General features: G+C 45.1%; 1 protein-coding gene across 2 annotated transcripts in view; it reads left to right on the top strand.

Annotated features, from left to right (window-relative positions):
• ITFG2 (integrin alpha FG-GAP repeat containing 2) overlaps positions 1-21334 on the top strand; it is a 109088-nt gene that overhangs the window by 18578 nt on the left and 69176 nt on the right. For both annotated transcript variants that reach the window (XM_044417782.1, XM_044417783.1), the window contains 2 exons: positions 2177-2218; positions 5864-6038. In XM_044417782.1, coding sequence (XP_044273717.1) covers positions 2177-2218; positions 5864-6038 — 217 coding nt within the window. The remainder of the gene's footprint in view (positions 1-2176; positions 2219-5863; positions 6039-21334) is intronic.

Below are 21334 nucleotides of genomic sequence, written 5' to 3' on the forward strand. Positions count from 1 at the left end.
CCCCCCCCCCCACGGAATTGAAAGGCGGCGAATTACATGAGAGAGAGAGAGAGAGAGAGAGAGAGATAGAGCGCTCTTTGTAAGGAAAAGATTTTTTTTTCCTTCAATCTCTCCAAGGGCAAGAACTAAAACAATAAATCAAAGTTTAATTGAACATAGAAGATAGAAGTAATCTTCTTTTGTGTTGGACTACTTCCAAAATAACGGCCATCTTTGTGCCTTTGTTCCTGGGACTCTTGGACCCCTGCCAAGGCTGCAAAATCACGGCCAATATGGAAGAAATTAAAGAAATTAAAAAAACACTTTTGGAAATACAGACCTCTTTAGCAGCCTTACAGCGATCTCAACAGGCAATAATACTGCAACAGAAGACTGTTTTAATTAAGCAACTTGACTGTTTCTTAATTGAATCAAAAGTTGGCTTTGATAACTTAGTTTTTTCTATTAATCAAGCTTTGACCAAACGAGTTGTATCTGAGCAGAATATGCAAAATATCCAGCAAGCAGAAGAAAAATTTGAAACAGAATATAACAAGTGAATTATTATGGGATGGACCTATAAATAGAGAACAAGCAGATGGATATTTGGAGAGTTAATCATTATGGGATGGGCTTGTAAATAGACAACAAGCAGATGGATATTTGGAAACATCAGGAATAAAAAGGCCTCCATGTGAATTGCTTCTTAAGCTGGAAAAAGAGAAGATAGCTGGGCTACAGTCCAAGACACATGATCTACTGCAGACACTACGATAGTCTAATGTGAACAAAGAAGCAACGGGTGGACATGATTTATTACATGATTTATTACATGTATTACTTCCCGGTTGGATTTCTGTAACGTGCTTTACATGGGGCTGCCCTTGAAGACAGTCCGGATACTTCAGATGATGCAGAACAGAGCTGCCAGGATGCTGACAGGGACTGGACATTATTCTCATATAACCCCAGTCCTCTATCAGCTCTGCTGGCTTCCCATCGAAGTCCGGGCTCAATTCAAGGAGCTGGTTATTACCTATAAAGCCCTAAATGGCTTGGGACCTGGATACCTAAAGGAACGCCTGCTTCCCTATTTGCCCTCCCACCCCGTGAGATCGGCAGCAGACACCCTCCTCCGGGAACCCTCTGGGAAAGATATTAGGAGGCAGAGCACCCGGAAGAGGGCCTTCTCTGCGGTGGCGCCCCATTTATGGAACGCGCTCCCTGGAGAGGGTCGCCTGGCACCATCATTATATGTTTTTCAGCGCCAGGTTAAGGCCTTTTCATTTCATCAATATTTTAATAAGCTTTAATATTTTATTTTTTAATATTATATATTTAACTGCAGCCAGAGTGGGTCGATTTGTTTATGTTGATTTTTATGTTGATATTTTGTTATAATTTATATATACTGATATTTGTATTTTATTTATGTAAGCTGTCCTGAGGCTTTTGCAATAGGACGGCATATAAATATCACAAATAAATAAAATAAATAAAAATTGATAGTAGCAAAGAATTGGAAGGAGAAAAGGGATCTCCAGTTAATTAAATGGTTTAAAGAAGTTTGGGATATAGTGGTTAATGACAAATTTATGTGTGAGATAAAGGTAAAAAAGGGATTGGTAAAGAAGAATGATTTTAACAATATGCAGGGTATGCTTTTTGAACATGTATTAATAAAAGAGGAGGGTATTAATGTATTGCAATTTTGGAGGGAAGAGGGTATCAGTGAAAGAGCCATAAATGAAGGGAAAAAAATACTAGGCAACTATGGTCTGGTGGAGGGCTGCACTACTGGTGACTTCTGTTTTTTTTTTTTTTTAATTTTATTTTGTGTATTGTGTGTTTTTTCTTTATTATATGATTTGTGAATTTGTATCTTATAGACATAATAACAAAAAAGGAAATCAGGGTAATATGAATCAGTTTACCAGTAAGTAGATCATTGGAAGCCAGTTACCTAGAACACTGCTGGCACAATGGGTTGTCTGATTCATAAGTGGTTCTTTTTTAAATAGTCTTTTTTGTACATACATGCAATTTTGGTCTGAGACTTTGAATTTGTTTCAAATTAGTACTATAGTGTTACTTTGATAGCTGTTTTATGGGTGATTTTTTGTTTTTATCATGCTTATTGCTTAATTAGGTTTTGCGTTCTAAAATGTTAGACCAAATAAAGACTTTTCTCTTCCAGCTTACCTGTGTTGGTGTTGGGGATGTATGCAATAAAGGAAAGGTAAATTCTATTCTGCTTTTAAATATTGTTAAATATTGCATTATACTTAAACTTGCGTTCATGTGTCAGAATGGTATGAAACATTATCAGTCTTTTTCTCTAGCTCTGGAAAAAAACAGGATAATGTGAATAGTGAGTAGCTTAGTGAATACGTTGTTCTGCTTGTAACATTAAGCAAGTGATTCTTCTGTCAAATTGAAGCAAAATAATATATTTTATAATGTTGCTGGTATAAACAATCTTTTTTCAACTTTGATTTCCCAAACAGAAACATAGAAACAGAGTCAGAAGTGGCCTCCTGGGCCATCTAGTCTGACCCCCGGCTCTAGTTGGCTCCACTTATGAAATGCCTACCATGTGTATGTCCAGCCTATCCTTGAACACCTCATCAAAGGGGCTTCAACCACCTCCCATGGAAGCCCATTCCATACGCTAGCGGTCCTAACCATCAGGAAGTAATTCCTGGCATCCACATTGAATCTTGGTTCCCTGAGCTTTGCTCCATTGGAATGCGTCCTGCCCTTCACCACAAGGGAAAAGAGGTCATGACCCACCTCTGCATGATACCCCCTCACATACCTGTATGTTGCTATGTAACAGGTCCCCTCTGAGTCTCCTCATTGCTGAAAAGAACCAGTTCCCTCAGTCTCTGATATGGTTTACCCTGCAAACCAATCACCAACCTAGTGACCCTTCACTGCACTGACTCTAACCTTGTATATCCCTCTTGTAATGAGGGGCCCAGAATTGAACACAGTACTCCAGTTGTGGGCGCATTACAGTCATATAAAGTGGCAATGATTCATCTCTCATCTAGAAGCCACACTTCTGACTATGCATCCTTCTGGATCCAGAGTGCCTGTTCCTCAGTTATGGCCACTGCTCCCATTTTAGTATCATCTGTGAATTTGATCAGCGGACTGGACACCCCCTTTTCCAGGTCATTGATGAAAAGATTGAACAGGATCGATTTCAGGACAGAGCCCTGGGGGACCCCGCTCATCACCAACTGCCATCCCGATAATTCCTCACTAATAGTTACCCTCTGCTTTTGATCCCTCAAACATACTCTAATCCATCAGACAGTGCATTGGTCTATCCCAAAACTCCTCAATTTCTCAACCAGGATATCATGAGGCAGTTGATTAAAGGCCTTGCTGAAATTCAGGTAACTCACATCGACTGCATCCCCTCCGTCTAGCCACCTCGAAACCTTGTCCTAGAATTCCACAAGGTTCATCTGGCAGGACCTGTTTTTGTGGAAGCCATGTTGCATAGCTGCCAACCTTCCTTCCCCGTCTAGGGATTCCAGAGCATTTCCTATGATGAGCCTTTCCATCGTCTTTCCCACGATGAATGTAAGGCTAACTGGCCTGTAATTTACCATGTCACCTCTACTCCTGTTTTTGAAGATTGGGACCACTGGCACCACCCTCCAGTCCTCTGGAACCTCACCTGTTCTCCACAAGCCCTCAAAAATGGAGACCAGTGGACGTGAGAGTTCCACTGCTAACTCCTTAAGTACCCGTGGGTGTAATCCATCAGGGAGTGGCACCTTCATAACATCCAGTGCCCTGAGGAGCTGCCCAATGTCTATGGGGGTGACTCTCATCTGTGCCTCTAAATCACCAACCTCATCTGATCCCCCATATGGCTCTCCCCCATCCTGCTTTGGTGGGAACGCAGGAGCAAATTATTATTATTATTATTATTATTATTATTATTATTATTATTATTATTATAACATTTCTATGCCGCCCCTTGCCAAAACCTCGGGGCGGCTTACAACATGATAAAATAGTCATTTAGCATCTGTGCCTGTTCCCTCACATCACCCACCAAATCACCTTTCTGCTTATTAAGTGGTTCCACTGCCTGTCTCCCCTTCCTCTTGCTATTTACATGTTGATATAAGCCCTTTTTGTTGCTCTTGATATTCTTTGCAAATCTCAGCTCATAATCAGCTGAAGCCTTGCAAAGAATCCTTCTGCAATGAACCTCCTCCTCCTCCCAGTCTACCCTTCATCTACCTGCCCCAGTGCCCATTTCCTTTGGAGGTTCCTCTTAGGCCTTATCCCTCTTACCACTTCTCTTCTCATCCCCAGGGGTGCTCTCCTTTGCCTCCCTGCCTTGCTAATCAGCGATATTGTCAAGGTTTGCGCTTCCAAGACATCCCTGTTTAGCACCATCCACTCCGCTTTTCAGTACCCTCTCCCAGGAGACTTAGAAAAACATAGAAAAAGCATAGAAAACATAGAAATGGAGTGAGTCAGAAGGGGCCTCCCAGGCCATCTAGTCTGACCCCTGGCTCCAGTCGGCTCTGCTCATGACATGCCTACCATGTGCACATGCCTACATGACTTTCCCCAGTCTGGCCTTCAATTGACCAAAGTTGGGCCTTGTGAAGTCCCAGCTTGTAATACTTGACCTGTCACTCATCTCTGTTCCCCTGATCAGAAAGCAAAGGATGGAGTGATTACTTGCATCCAGAGTTCCCTTAATCTGTACCCCATCTATCAGCTCCTCCCTGTTGGTCAAGACCAAGCCGAAAATGTTGGACTATAATTCTTATCATCCTCAACCAACATGACTGATACAGGAACATCTTGGAAACAAAGGTTGTGAGAGTCTAGTCAAACACACAGAGGGGCTGATCCTAATTATGCATACTGTGCAATAAGTTCCATTGAAATAGTTTAGAATTAGATTCACGTAGCCATACTTAGGATGAAGCTGAAAGCTTTTCATTAGTTTATTGTAGTCCATGTACATTTATATAGAATGAGTAGACTGATGGGTTTACAATCCAGAAAACAGACATGAGGCAAGGGAAAGAAAGTTGGAAGCATGAGTAGACAAGAAGAATATATTTGACTGCTCTGGTTACATATACTTTGGTTTAATTACATTAGAGAATGAAAATTAGGAGGTTCATGGAAAAAGTGAGTTTTAAGGAAGAATTTGAATGATACAAAAGAGGTGGAATCATTGAAGCATGGGGAAATTTGAGTGAGAAGGAGAGCTTCAGAGAGTTGTTGTGTTAAGGTCACACACATATGTCAGTATAGAAGATCATGGGAGGCAAGACTATGGAGGGTGTGGAAGGTAGAAAAGATGCTTATTTAGGGTCTGGGAGTGGAAAGGAAGCTATTTTTAGAGTTGAATTGGTGAGAAAGAGTAACTATGGGAATGGGGAGCTGGATGGAGATGTTCAAGATGAGACAGTGGAAGAAAAGATATGATAAGTTCACATTACAAATTTTGTTGTAAAATTACACATTTCAGGACTGAAATCTAAATAGGATTGAAAAATGAGAGCATAAGCTGAAATACACATGCTTTGTTACAGATAAACTATGAGGAAACATGCATGTGTTGTGTTGAATGGAAGGTTGACACTGAACACTAGCCTGTCCAGAAGGCTAGATTCTGCTCAGTTTACTACCCTATCCTGTGTCTGTGTGCATATTAAAGACAATGCATGGGGCTTACTGTAGTAAGCAATAAGACTTTATGGTGCTTACAATACACGGGGCTTTTGCCATTGATCCCACAACCTTTTCAGGTTGATGCAAATTGCTTTCATTTTATTGCTGTTCTTTTTATCTTACTACACCATAATGATCCAGGAACTGTTTTTGTCAGAACTTGGTTGTTGCAGTGAGTGCTGAGGGTTGGTTTCATCTCTTTGACTTCACTTCACCCACAAAGCACCTGGATGCCTTGAGCCACCATGAACCCCCAGCAATAGATGACCAAAAGCTGGGCTTCAAGCAGCACATTCCTGCCAACACCAAAGTTATGCTGATCAATGACATTGGTGAGTAATCAATGAGCTTTCTTGCAGTTATCAAATTCTGGCCAAGAGAAAAAAGTTACAGTTTAAAATCTGATAATGAGAAGCCTCAGTTCTTCATCTTGGTCTCTGGGCATCACACATGTGGGCTTTGCCACAAAGTGCAGGGACTCGCCTGGAGAGAAACTTCCAAAGGTAAGTGTCACAAAGTGGGTGGGAGCCCCCCCCCCCCATTTTACAAGCCCCAGAAGGGATGGGGAGCTCTCTCACTTCCTCAGTTTTCTTGGAGACCGCAGTATCTCCAGGCTCATGAGCAGGTGTGAGGTTGTGCCCTTGGCCCGTGTCCCCTGGGCCAGCAGCTGCACCAGTACCAGGAGGCCTTCCATGCTGATGCTGGCCCATGTGTGCTCCCATTGACATCAACCTTTTGTTTTGTGAGCTGCCCCGAGGCTTTGTTGTGATGGGGGCGGCATAGAAATGTTTTAAATGAATGAATGAATGAATGAATGAATGAATGAATGAAAAAAAACCTGCTCTCAGCATTGATGCTAGCCCAACCCACTGCCCCCAGGCCATGCCAGCTACCGACTTTGCTTGCCAACCACCAAACCAACCAGCAACTGAGTAGCATTGCATGAACACACAGCCAGCACACACACTCACTGTTCCTGCAGCCCTCCAGAGGTGTCGTCACTCTACTCACCGATCCCTGGCAGGGGGCTCTTGCCATTCATCCACCAATGATCTCCATCCTCCAACTTAAGTCAAAGCTATTCTCTGACTTGATCTGCTCTCTTTTGTCTGCCCCCACCCCCTGTGCTCTCCTGAGGTCCCAGCCCAGGAGCAGGACCAGGACTCATGTAGTGGGGGAAAGAGGCATTTCACTGCCCTGGTTCTTCGCATGGCTGACAACCTTGGCTTTGACATCTCCCAGCCGGCAGAGCATTCCACGCCTGTCTCCATCCCTTTCCCTCCAGCCCTTCTCCGCATGGTGCAGTGGTAATGGAAGTCCCCTGCAGTAACACTGACTACCTCACGCTCCATTGAGTCGATCTATCGAGCATCACATAAGTCTCTCCCCTTCCAAAACCTCAAGCTTAACTCTATTATAGTTGAATTTGTACATGGAACATACCAGTGGGACCACTCAGTGCCAGCAGACAGGAAGTGACAGCCTCTTGATAACCTGGCCCGAAGGGAATATGAGGCTTCCTCCTTGGGCCTTCGTGTGTCCACATATGAAGCCCCCATGGCCAGTACCAGATGTTCCTCTGGCACAGCACCTACCACCCAAACAGCATGAGGCGGCAAGGCTAGTTCACGCAGAGGCCCAGAAGCTGTCCAGGTACCAACTAGAGGCAGCACGTGACCATGTGTACTGTGATAGGAAGGTGCTGTTGGCAGCCATCACAATCCATCACCACGCCTGACTGTGCTCTGTGGGCCTTGCTCAGGAGACCTGCACCCACATTGTCAACATGCCCTTTGATGGGGAGGGACTCTTCAAAGCCAGGATGAAAGAGAGTATAGACTTCCTCCACAAGGGCCAGAACAACCACCAGATATATGTGGTTTGCCCAGCAGGACCAAATGCATAAGGGGCACAGGGCTCCTCTCAGTGCTAGCCTTTGTTCCTCCCCTGACTGTCCCTTCAAGGCTAGGACACTGCACCCCACAAGAGGCAGGACACCCAGCCCCATCAGAAGTTCACACCTAATTGCCAGGACATCAGATGCAGGTGCTGAAGGCCAGGTCCAGGCAGCCCCCCTTCCTCCCTCCCCTCTTCATTAACCATGACAAGTCTGTTCTCTCCCCTACCCAGCCCATCCTCTTCATAGGGGCTCACCTGGATTTCATACATGTGAAGGCATTCCTCCCACAACTAAGGATTGGGACTCTCACCTCACTTGTCATGACCGTCAGGACCCTGGCCTTCACCACCTATACCATATAGAGACTCTTGGACTTCATGGCTACCACACTGTCTGTGTGTGGTTCACCTTACTCACCTCCAGATGGAAGCATTCACTGTGGACAACAACCCCCACTCCACTACCCTCTCCCCCCTCCCCCGCCCCAAGGGTCAGGCACTCACTCCTTTGGTGGTCTACCCCAGCCAACCTCTCAGCCGGGCTCCCCTTCTCCCCTCCAGAACTGGAACTCATCCTCATGCCTCAAACACAGGCTGGGGTGCTCACTGTGGAGATCTCTGTGCCCAGGGTGCAAATCACAATGGCACATCAACCTTCTGGAGATGCTGGCCATGCACAAAGCCCTGTTCTCCTTTCAGGACTTCCTAAAGGGTTGCCATGTCCAAATCACCACAGACAATGCAACTGTTATGTAGTATCTGAACAAACAGGACAGGACCCATTTCATCCATCTATCCAACCTTGCATTCACCATCTGGGAGTGGTGCCTAGAAAGAGCCACTTTGACACCTGTTGAGTGGGAGCTGGATGATGCAGTCCTTCACAACCTCTACACCAGGTGGGGCACGCCAGAAGTCAACCTCTTCACCACTCCCTAGAATGTCAAATGCCACCACTTCTGCTGGAGAGCCATGAAGGCCCCCAGGTCCAAACCCTTGTTGTTGAGGACACCAATTTAGATTATCACACTCAGGTGGCTGTCCATTTTCTTTTTGAATGTCTCTAATGTGGGAATGCTAACTCTATAGGTAGCTGGTTCCACTGTTGTATTTCTCTGACAAGGAGGAAACTTTTCCTGATACCTAGCCTGAATCTGGGTTGTCACAACTTGAATTGGTTATTCCACATTCTGTATTCTGGTATCAGCAAGAAGAGATCTTGACTTTCCTCCTTGTAACATCCTTTGAGGTACTTGTAGAGAGATATCATGTCCCCACTCAGTCTTCTCAAGGCTGAAGGTGCCCAGTTCTTATTCTCTCCTCATAGGGCATTGTTTCCAAACTCTGGATCATTTTTGTTGACCTTCTCTGAACCCTTTCTAACTTTTCTGCATCTTTCTTAAATCTTGGTGCCCAGAACTGGACACAGTATTACAGATGAGGTCTGACTAGTAAGGAGTATAGAGGAACTACTACTTCTCACGATTTGGAAGTAATACTTTTGTTAATGCATCCCAAAATAGCATTTGCCCTTTTGGCAGCTGTATCACATTGTTGGCTCGTGTTTAGCCTATTGTTCACAATTACTCTGAGAACTTTTTCTTTCTCACTTCTGTTGAGCCACGTATTCCCCATCTTGTGTCAATGCATTTGGTTTCTTTTTCTTAGGTGCAGGACTTGGCATTTGTCCCAACTGAATCTTATTCTGTTGCTTTGAACCCTGTGTTCAAGTTCATCAAGCTCTCACTGGATCTTCATTCTGTCTTCTAGGGTGTTTGCTATTTTGTATCATCGGCAAATTTAATTATGTTTCCTTGTACTTCTTCATCTTCCTTTAAAGTTGTTGAAGAGCACTGGGCCCAGGACTGAACCCTGTGGCCCCCCACTAGTTACCTCCACCCAATACGAGAAGGTGCCATTGATGAGCACTCTGTGTCAGATTCAGCAGCCAATTTTGGATCCACCTAATAGTTTTTCTATCTAGTCTGCTTTTTGCTAATTTGTTTAGCAGAATGTCTTGTGGCACTATTTTGAAAGCTTTGCTAAAGTCTAGGTAGATTATGTCCACAGTGTTGCCTCTGCCCATTTGGGAGGTTACTCAGTCAGAAACTGAGATTAAATTAGTCTGACAGCATTTATTTTTGATAAATTCATATTGGCTTCTATTAGGCACTGCATTTTCTTCAAAATGCATGCAGATGGATTTTTAATAATTTGCTCCAGAATTTTTCAGGGATTGATTTTTCCAGGGATAGACTAACTGGTCTATAGTTCTCAGGTTCATCTTTTTTCCTATTTCTGAAGATGGGGAAGTTAGCCCTTCTGCAATCATCTGGCACTTCTCCTGTCCTCCATGATTTCTTGAAGAAAAATTGAGAAACATTTTGCCAATGGTTCCTGGAAGGGGTGGGAGCCTCCAGCCCACTTTGTGAGGCTTAGCTTTGGAAGTTTCTTTCTGATCTAGGCCTTGTGCTCATTTGCAATCCTAAGAATAAGTTTATTACTGAACTCAGTGTTCAATACTGGATTGAAGTAAACAGAATTTGAACCAGTATGAAAGGAATCAGGCCATTTTCTGAACCACTGCATCAAGGTCAAAGCTGAAACTGACAATTAGTGTTCAGTGCTGTTTTCAGTCAGTTCTCTGTATATGCTCTAAATCAGGGTTGTTAAACTTTTTTCAGCCTGAGAGTAAAATTACATTTTGGAGGTCTTGGGGGCTATATTGCAGCAGTAGTGAGACCAAAGGCAAAAGTGAACAGGACCCAATAATCCCAGAATAAACTACAGATTACAGCTCCACAGTTTAATGCTATACATGTCTCCACAGAACAAAGCTACAGCTCATGCAACAAAATATTATGTATTCTATGAATGTTTTCACAAAAGAACACACACATTGTTAAGATACACACCCATTTATGGCAGAAGTACATCTTTGGCAAAGGAGGAACCCAGATAATGTCCTCTTACATAGGCTTCTTCAGGGAATTAACTAAACAAAAGCAAGAATTTAAAAGGTACATTCATTATTTGGGAGAAAGTACCCTAGTAGACCAATTATAATTCAAATATAAGCATATAAAAGAATGAAAACTTCCAGATGCTTGCAAAAAGTAATATACTGTGGGGAAATTAGCAGTATTCTTGGAGGGTGGCTCTAGACTATGGATGTACACCAGTTGTTACGTCTGCTGTAGATCAGGTTGATCAGTGTGAACGGTCAAAGAGGTAGGGACTAGTAAATGGGAGTACCTACCTTTCTGGGAGCAGAAATGAAAGGTTCAAAAAGAAGAGTGTGTGCATCAAAGGGGTCTACCAGGCCTCATTATTGTAGGCTTCTAAGAAGGCTCTGGATACATGCTACATTATTTTGGCTTTCCCTTGATCATTTTTAGTGGAGTGGGCTGGAGCTGTAGTTGTTTGTTTTAATTTTTATTGTATACTGGTATTTGTTGTTTTTAGGAATGTTTTGCTGGTGTTGCAGTTTTTATTGTGTTTTTACCATTTTTAGTAACTCATTTGTTTTTACTATGTGCTTATTGTTTTACACTACCTTGGGGAGGGGGGTCTCTTTTCTGAAAGGAGACTAATAAATATTTTAAATAAAAAACCTATATGTTATGAGCTACCTATTCCTGATGCACAGATATGGTAAGTAAAGGGGGTAAAGGTAAGAGTTTACTCAATATTGCTTATTCAGCATTTCTTGCACTTAGCAAGGACTAATGTCTTTGTTTCTGAGAGCTAATAAGTATTAATTTAGGTTGTTCTTTGTGATCTCTGTACATGGTATATATGGGCTCTGCATTGTTATGGAGACTGTTATTGAGAATGTATAATAGCTAAGAATTTTTTGGCAGGAGCTCTTCCTCTACCCTGGTGTCTATAGAAAAGGGAGGAATTCCTGCCTTTGGTGCTTCAGAAAGTTCTTTCTGACTAGATCTTTCTGAGCATTTTTTTCTCCTTGTTTCTTCTTACTCTTGACAAATTTAGCATCTTAGAAACATTCCCCTTCTGACCTACCTGCCAAGAACAAATGAGCAAAAAACCCTCTATGTGTTCTTCTCTATCAGTCGGCCTTATAACTTGTTTCTATATTTTTTTCTTTATCTTTCTTCTTCCTTGCTTGCTTCTTGATGGGGTTGAATGTTAAGCAGACTCTAAAGGATGGGCACTTGTCTGCTTGCTCTGCTTGGGTAAGGAACATATAGACAATCAATGCTTCCACTTCCAGGCTTTGCTAAGCAGGCCCACAACCATCAAGTTGATCGCTTACATGCTGAGTTCTGGAATAAGTTTTTTGATGTGGTTGACACTCCAGGTGCACCTCAGCTCTTTCACCCATCCACTGCCACCTTTGTGATCTCACAAAGATCTATGACTTCAGCCACTGCCACTGCCAACTGGCTCCATCACCTCCTTCAGCTCTACACAGGTCTTTAAAACCCAAAAAGGTGAAAAAGTGCACCGAAGAGGCAAAAGCAGTGTATCCTTTGGTCATCAAAACCAAGCAGTGTCAAATGGATGCTCGGTACCAGCCATCTCAGAACCAGGTGGCCATGAAGACACCACATTGAATCCATCTCTGCTTTGGTGCCACCTTCTCATGTCTCCCAGTAGCTGCAGTTTTGAGAATCCCAGCTGAACCATCACCAATCTGAGGCTGTGATAAGACCTAGAAAAGCCAAACCTGGACCATCTTCATTTGTTACTGGTTGAGCTCCAGGCCCAATTTAAGGTGGCTGTTTTAACATATAAAGCCCTGAACAGCTTGGGACCATAACTGCCTGCTCTCATAGGTACCCACCCGACTTCTGTGATCAGTTTTGGAGGTAACTGATAACTGATATGATCAGTTTTGGAGGTTACCTCCAAGGAGGTAAGGAGGATGGCTATTAGAAGAGGGGCCTTCTCAGTAGTTGTGCCACACATACGGAACAGCCCCCAAATGCACTTCACCTGGTGTCCTTGTTGCAGTCTTTTTGGCACTAGGCAAAAACAGATGTATTTTCTAGGCATTTTAATAATGGATTTTATCTGGATAATATTAGTAAGTTTGTTGTTTTGATCTATATGGTTTTAAATGATTAGCCCTCAGCTGTGAACTGTTTTATTTTATTGTCTTTTGCTTATTGTGTGTTTTTAATTTTATTTTGAAAGCAAAACAACTATAATAAGCAGAGCAAGATGAAATAGACAAAATTGCCAAGGGAGTTGAATACAAATCCAACCTATACAATCAGCCTCCAAAATCTGCCCATCAACCCTCCATAAAAATGTAACAGAATAAATCCTTAATCTTTAAAGTAACAAATCCTGCAATCACTTCACATCTTCCACAGCTTTGTCTGTCTTTTCTAAACACTTCAGATCCACTTATCATACTGCACATTCCTCTAACAATCTTCTAAACTACCATATTTCTCTGAAAGTAAGACCTAAATGGAAAATAAACCTTAGAATGATTTTTCAGGATGCTCGTAATATAAGCCCTACCCCAAATAAGCCCCAGTTAAGATCATCAACTGGATGGACAGATTTAGTGTGTCTGTTGCAACACATGACAGATGTATTGAATTATGAAATAATATTAAGATATAATTAAATATAAATAAATAATATTATTGACATTAATACTTAAATACTTAAAATAAATGATGATGTTAATTATAATCAAGTATTTGTAAATACCCAAGTGGGCACCTTTGGACGAGAGGTTAAACAGATAAACAACCCATGTTAAACAGATGAACGCGAGACTTATTGCTGAATGACCAATTGGAGTGCAGACACAATGCATGAATAATGTGTGCACTTGATAACGAATGGACATGTTTCATAATTCAGTATGTCATGTGTTGTACCGGATGTACTTAAAGCACTCATGTGTTGCCACTTCTGTTTTGTAAGTCTTAAATTAACACTTGATTTAATGAGAGATTTAAAGGGAATAATATTTTGACCCCAAGACGAGTGCAAAAAGAAAGAGCTATTCCATCAAGTCCAAAAACGAATTGTGGAGGACTTTCGGGGCAAGACTCTTATGGCTTTCGTAAGAAAAAATAAGACATCACCTGAAAATAAGCCCTAATGCATCTTTTGGAGCAAAAATAAATATAAGACCCAGTCTTATTTTCAGGGAAACATGGTACATACTCCATCAGTCCATTTCTCCATTCTTCAGTTGTTGGGGGCTCCGGTGATCTCCATCCAGAACCAGTTACAGTTCTTCATGGTCTCCGTGCGATCACGCCAATGGGCTTGATGCAGAGCACAACACCTTGATCAGAGAAACAACTTCCAAAACTCAGTGCCATGGAGTGGATGGGAGCCCGGCCCTCCCCTTGCACAGGCAGGATAAGGGGGGGGGGGGGCTCCTGCTCAGTCCCTCAGTTCCGTTTTGACTGTGCTTCGAGCTCATCTTGGATCAGACCTTCCACATTGCTCTACTTACCTGGTTTGCCAATTTACCTTTCTTCATTTCTCTCCTCTTTCCTAAAAAGAAAAAGAAAAAAAATTTCCTCCTTTCACACCTTTACTCACCGCACCTAGAGAGAGAAGCCTTGCACCTCTCTCTCTATCCCCCCCCCCCCCCCCCGTGAAAACCCTCTGGTTTTCTCTCTCCTCTTTTCTCTCCTTCCTCAGCCATGTGCATTCCATTTTGAGCCACATGGCTGACTGCTGCATGCCGCTGTACCTCCTGTGCAGCTCGAATGCCCGCCAATGACAGGCATTCCAAGTGTCACCTCTGCCTCAGCAAGGGGCACATCATGGAGTCCTGCCCACGCTGGCAGGCTTTTTTAACACTAACCTGTATGGCAGTGGGCTTTCATGACCATCACCCCCTCTGGGGCAGACAACTCCCCTGCTGAAGGCCCCTCCAAGCCCCGCAGGGCCAGGAGTAGAGCAGCATCATTGGGAGAGGGCCCCTCTGGTACTGCAGCACCAGCAAAGAGGAGGAAGCACTGCACTGCGAGGGATCGTGCCCCCCTTGCCCCTGAGGCCACCCAGGACCGCCTGGGATCCCCGGATCCTGAGGCACTCCTGGACACAATGCCCACAGTGCTGGTCCTGGATTCCCTGGGCGCGCATGCCCTGGCAGCACCACCCGTGCCCCAGACGATGCTGGCATGTGGCCTGGCCAGCATTCTGGAGGAGGAGACAGCCTCCCACATGTCTATCCCCTCGAGGGACTTTCATTCTTCCCTGATGCCTGCAGGCAACACCACCCCGCCCAGGACCCAGCAGGTGTGGTGCACCCTCCTGCTGGAGTTGGGGAGGATCATTGCCATGCTCTGAGCCCTCCTTGCACTCCAGCTCACCCCTCTCAACACCATGCTCAAGGAAGCCCTGTCCAGCTGACTTTGATTCTGTGTCCTCAGAGGTCTGCACTCCCTGTGCCCGGCTGAGGCTCCCGGCCTCCAGACAAAGGCCCCAGCACCCATACTACACTCGGAGCCCTACTTCCTCTGACGACTTTGCTCCCTGCGAGTGTCGCCATTGCTGCCGCGGCTCTTCTGCCTCCTCGCCTGGTCCCAGGACACACATTTGTGCAGCTGGGATCACCACACCATGGCCTCCCGCCACTGCTGGATCTCCCCCAGTGGGGAATCAAGCAGTGCTACCAAGTCCACAGACAAGCCCCGTGCTCACCAATGCCACTGGCCCAGGGAGGACTCATAAAGCGACGTGGCAACACTGGGCCCTCCTGCCAGCACCAGCACTCTCACAGCTCCACAGCTCAGCGCGGACGCCCACATGCCACTCACCGGGATTACCAAAGCAGGAGAAGGTGCCACCGGCATTCACCCTCTCAGGACTCAGGTCAGAGCTGATCCTCAATCCCGGGACACTCGCCATCCCCCGCACCCTCCATCCACTCCCCAGATGGCCAGGCCCTAGATCAGGACTTAGAGAAGGGTGGGTAGCTTCTCAGACCTGGTGCTCTGCATGGCCGAGGATCTCAGCTTCCAAGGCTCCTGACCACCTGAGGCCGAGGCCGACCCACGCTATGACATCCTTGCCTCAGGGGACACCACCACCATGTCCATACTGGCCATGCCTGCACTGCTCCACACAGTGCAACAGTCCTGGAAAGCCCCTGCTGGCCTGCTGGCTACCTCTCACAGAGCCAAATCTGCCTACAAGGTCACCATCAAGGCCTTCCCCCTCCTTCTCCAACACCCCAGGAGCAACTCCATCATAGTGGGGTCTTTGCAGGGCACCCCCCCAGAGGGACCAGTCCACTCCGGTGGACAAGGAGGGATGCTGCCTGGATTCCATGGCTAAAAAGATCTGTGCTGTGGCTGCGATTGGCTTCAGGGTCTCCGACTATGAGGCCACCATGGCCAGGTACCAACTCTTCCTGTGGGACAAGATGGGTGCCATAGGTAGAACAGCTCCCCAACCAACTACGGGATGCAGTCTGCCTCATTCACACTGAGGCAGAGGAACTTTCCAGGTTCCAACTGGAGGCAGCTCGACACCATGTCGACTGTGCCAGTAAAGCCATGATGGGGGCAGTGGCCATCCACTGCCATGCTTGCCTGTACTCCGCATTCCTACCCCCCAAGACTTGAGCCCGCATTGAAGATGTGCCCTTTGATGGTGAAGGCCTCTTCAGTACCCATACTGATGAGAATATGAACTCCCTCCATAAAGCTCATATCCCCACCAAGTGCATGGGCTTCGTCCAGAGCTCAGTGCAGAGGAGATGGCAGGGAACCCCATCAACCTCCACCCGCTGCTCCTTCCCTGACCACTCCATGTGCCCCAGAGCACCCCCCCGCCAACAAAAGGTGGGACTACCAACCCCGTCAGAGGCTCCCACAGAAGCACCAGGACACCAGGTGCAGATGTTGATGCCCTTGTTCAGGCAGCCCCCCCCCCTTTATCCCCCCCACGGCTTCACAGATCACCTAGCACAGTTCCTCCCAGCCTCGGAGGTCATTACCTCCGACTCCTGGGTCCTTTCCATCATCAAACTGGAGTATAGGATTGAATTCAATGCCCTACCACTCCTTGGTTGGGTAAAGACCATCCCCCACCAGACCATACTGGATAAGAGGGCAATAGAGTGTGCCCCCCCCCCCCCGTCAGCCCGCAAGGGTGTCTACTCCAGGAACTTCACAGTACCCAAACGGGATGGGAGTCTGAGGCCCATCTTGGACTTAAGTGGGGTGAACAAGTGCATCACCCCCAAGAAGTTCAAGGATGGTCACACTCCTCCCTCTTTTAATTTCTTGGCTTTAGTCACCCTCTGTGGTGATCTTGGAGCCCAGAAAAATAAAATCTGTCACCACCTCCATTTCTTCCCCATCTATTTGCCAGGAAGTGATAGGACTGGATGCCATGATCTTAGTTTTCTTAATGTTGAATTTCAAGCCAACTTTTGTGCTTTCCTCTTTCACCCGCATCAAGAGGCTCTTTAGTTCCTCTTCACTTTCTGCCATCAGAGTGGTATCAACTGCGTATCTGAGGTTGTTGATATTTCTCTTGGCAATCTTAATTCCAATTTGTGATTCATCTAGCCCCGCCTTTCGCATGATGTACTTTACATATAAGTTAAATAGGCAGGGCAACAGTATGCAGCCTTGCTGTACTCCTTTCTCAATTTTGAACCAATCAGTAGTTCCATGTCCAGTTCTCACTGTTGCTTCTCATAAGATGGTCTGTTTAGATCAAAACAAAAAATCATCTGGCTCAAACAACCAGCAACTCCCTTAAAAATGGCAATGAAAGGGAAGAGAACCGTCTCTTCCACTTCAGTGAGCTTCAGCCAAGATCAATTTATAATGTCCAGGGTTCTTGAATAAAAATATGAAACTGTTTACAGCTGCAAAATTAAGTCAAGAATACCCCTTTCAAAGTCCTTTCCAAGCAGAGAAACAGAAACGCCTTAAAATCTAGATCACAGCAAAAATCACAGCCTCAAGTCTTAGCTGTCTGAAAAGTGCTGTTGTCCTTCTCAATTCAAAAGGCACAATTAGGCACAAAAATTCTGCCAACTAGTGTTTTCAAACCAAGGTCAGTTTACAGTATTTGTAATTCTTAGTTCCAGAGTAGAGACAGTAAACAGCTTTGCAAATGAGATGCTGTGTATTAATAAAAGAAGAGTCCCTTTAAAAAAAGATGCAAACAAAAATGCCTTAAGAATTCAAGCTACATCAAATTGCTGTGTTATTCCCTTGGCAAAGAAAATGTCATAATATAAAAAGAAATAATAAACACTAAAAGAAGGATAAAAAGAAAAAAAGGAGGAGTAAGTGTGTGGAGCGGTGGGCGGGGGGTCGACTTTGTTAACTTTTCCAGTTGTATCTTATCAGGCCTTCTTGGTGTAATCAAAGTTGTAGACTGAAAGTTTTGACACTCACCTGTCATTTAGAGAGGTAAACACCCCTCAGGGCGATTTATAATCACCCAAACATGATAAGGCAGAAAACAGCAATATTCACTGCTGCTTCATCAAGTTGCCATTCCCTCGGGAGTCTGCTTCTTGTGTTTTGATTGATAGCTTTATTGTTATGATCTGTTGTTATGATTATTCACTGAAATCTGCTTGGAGGGCCGTTGGTCCAATATAGTGAAATAAAAGTTTAATGAATATATAAGTGTCCACAGGAGCTGCTTGGAGTTGACAGCCAAAGGAATTACTCTCATTTTCCTGTATCAGTCTGGAACAGGTGGTCCGTCCTGTTCCAGATTCCGACTGAAGGTTCTTTGATCCATGGTGCATCTACCACCATGGCTCTGTGTGTGATCTGTGATATGGGCCAGTCTACTGCAAGGGCCAGGAGCATTTCATTGCATTGCATCACCCTTTCACTGCCCACTGACTCCACCAAGACCCCAGCCAACTTCTTCATCTCTGCAATTTCACAGGTCCCTGGAGCCACTCACCTCCATCTCTGTGCTGCCATGCTGATCTAGTTCTACTGCCCCTACAGTTTTCAATCCATCCTCACCAATGAATGCCAAGAATTAGAAGGCTGATACTGAGACATCTCCATTGGTCAAAGCCAGCTACTTTTCTCCAGAGGCATCATTGGATGCTGGGGAGCCCACTTCACCCATTTTGGACATGGTTCATTTTGCAGAACAAGTGCAGCAGATGGCCCATGCCCCTGGTATTGCTATGCAGCTGCAACCAGAAGGATGTGGGATCAAGTCTTTGACACTGTTTGGAGTGAGGAATCAAGGCTGGTCACCATCTCCTATCCACAAAACCTGCAAATGGTCCAACATTCTTGGAAGGGTCTGTCTGCAGTGGCCCCAGCATCAAATTGATTGGAGGGGATGTACTAGATGCAGGAGAAGGATGCGACTTTCCTATTTCAACATTCCAAGATGAACTTGGTAATTGAGTCAGCACAAGGAAGGTCACATCACCAGTACCCCACACTCTTCAACAATGAGGGACAGCACCTGGATGCTCTTGGGAGCTACATTCCTCAACAGCTCTGGAACAGAAAGTGTTGAACTACCAAGCGTAATGTGAACTGGTTCTTGAGGCTCCAGATTGAAGCATGCCTTCAGTCTGCAAGCCAATCCTCTAATTAGGTTGTTCTTCTCTGCTAATGGTGCAGCCAGAGCTGCCTCATCTGTATCTGAGAAATTCCCCTGCTCTGAATCCACTTCTTCCAACTGTATATCTTGGGTATTCCCAGAGACTGGATGCCCAGCTGGGGAGTCTGACCTTGAAATAAGCACCTCTTCTCTCTTCTCAGTGTCTCACATAGCCCACATTCCCAGCCTCTCCCCATTCTCCAGATTCTGACTCCTCTGAAGTCCAGCCTATGGTCTTTGAGAATGAATGCTCAAGGCAGCCATCTTGTTCACTCCTAACACCTGTACCTGGATGACTGGTTTTTGGTGGTGTCAACCAGGTCTGGCTTCCTCAAGGCAATAGCTCCATGTGATCAATACCATGTATTCTTTGTTGGATGGACTAGATTTATGTTTAAATTCCAGGGTCTGTTCTCTCCCCTTCTCATTCTGTTCTTTTCATTGAGGAGTGCATAGACTGCACCACAGCGGCAGTGTATCTTCCAGAACCCAGAGCAGCAGCACTTGTCAAGGTGGCCTCCAAACTCTGCCAGTGACATGTGGTGACAGTTTTCCAGATTCAGTAGCTTCTTGGATTCATGGTGATGACTGTCTTGGTAGTTCCCTTGGTCAAGCTCCAAATATGACCACTTCACATGCGGTTCATGCACACATTCCACCCTACAGTTGACAAAGACGTGCCTCCAGATGCCTATCTCTTTCTGTTCCAGTCTCATCTGGTGGACTTGTCCATCAAAGCTATCCAAGGGAATGCCATTCCTCAGTCCTGAGCCATTGTTTACAGTCATGATGGATGCCTCCCTGTTAGGATGGGGAGCCCATTGTGGCTTACTGTGAATGCAAGGAACATGGAGCAAGGTCAAAGCCTACAAGCACATAAACTAATTCAAGCTGATTGCAGTGCAGAAGTTTCTTGTGGCATTCCAAACTTTCTTATCCAAATACCTTGTGCTGATCACCATGGACAATAAAACAGTGGTGTTCTGAATCAACAAGCAGGGAGACACCCTGTCAATTCCATTGCTGTGGTTAACTGTTTGAATCTAGAACCGGTGTAAGGGAGATTACCTGGATTGTCATTCATGTTGCTGGAATCTACAACATCCTAGTGGACTTGTTGAGCAGAAGAAGTAGCAGATGGACAAGTGGAAGAGGGACTTAGAGACACTGAACCAGGTCTTCAACACATGGGGGATTCCATTTATAGACCTCTTTGCCATGCAGGGCAATGCTGTCTGCAACAGCTTCTGTTCTTGGGTGGGAGAGGATGGAGGCTCTCTGGGAGATGTGTTCCTGCTACACTGGATGAGGAACCCTTCTCTACCTTTGTTTCCCCTGGTAACAAGAGTATTGGTGAAGATTTAACAGGATGCCACTAACTGCATTGTGATCAATGGTGGTGGTCAAGATAGCCTTAGTTCTCTGAGTTTCTACAAATGTCAGGGAGGAACTACATCTGGCTCCTGTTGATACTAAACCTGATCTCTCAGGATCAGGAAGGATTCTCCACCCCACCATCTAACAGTGTGGTGAATCTGTTCCTAGGGCACAAAGATTCCCTTCTCCTGGCTGAGCTAAATAACATTCTGCAGGTGGCTTTGAAGCCAGCTACCAGGAAGTTGCTGCAAAGTGGAAGTGAGCCTTCACAATCAGAAGAAGAATCAACAGGGTTGCACTCTTTGTGTCCCTCTCCTGACAGAAGTCATTGTACAGGGCAACCAAGGCAGTCTCTGCCCTGACCTGAGACCTGAAACCCTGATTGAAATGGGTCCAGATAATCCACTTCCTCCAAGCTGTCTGGCCACCACTTGCTCAAAAAGGGATAGTTGGCATCTATCTCTGGATGCAGGATTTTCTTTTTTTAAAGAGAGATCTTATCCCAGCCTCCTTTAAAGTTTTATCACAGCCTTCTTTAATTTAAGCCTTTGGTATGATTTCTTCTTTCAAGATGGATTTAACAGCCTCCTGGACCCAGATATGAACTCTCTCTTTAGATTTCCCAATGATCCTTGATGATAAGAAGCAAGTGTGCTAGTGCTAGATGGACAGAGTCAAGTACCTTATCCACATCCTTGGGCTGCAGTAATTGAAACTCATCCATCAAAATTGGGCTAGAAGATGGTGCTCTGGAAGCATACCTAGATGAAACTGAAACAACTTT

This window comes from Varanus komodoensis, unplaced genomic scaffold, assembly GCF_004798865.1.
Source record: "Varanus komodoensis strain SLA01 unplaced genomic scaffold, ASM479886v1 scaffold9, whole genome shotgun sequence".
Classification (NCBI taxonomy): Eukaryota; Metazoa; Chordata; class Lepidosauria; order Squamata; family Varanidae; genus Varanus; species Varanus komodoensis.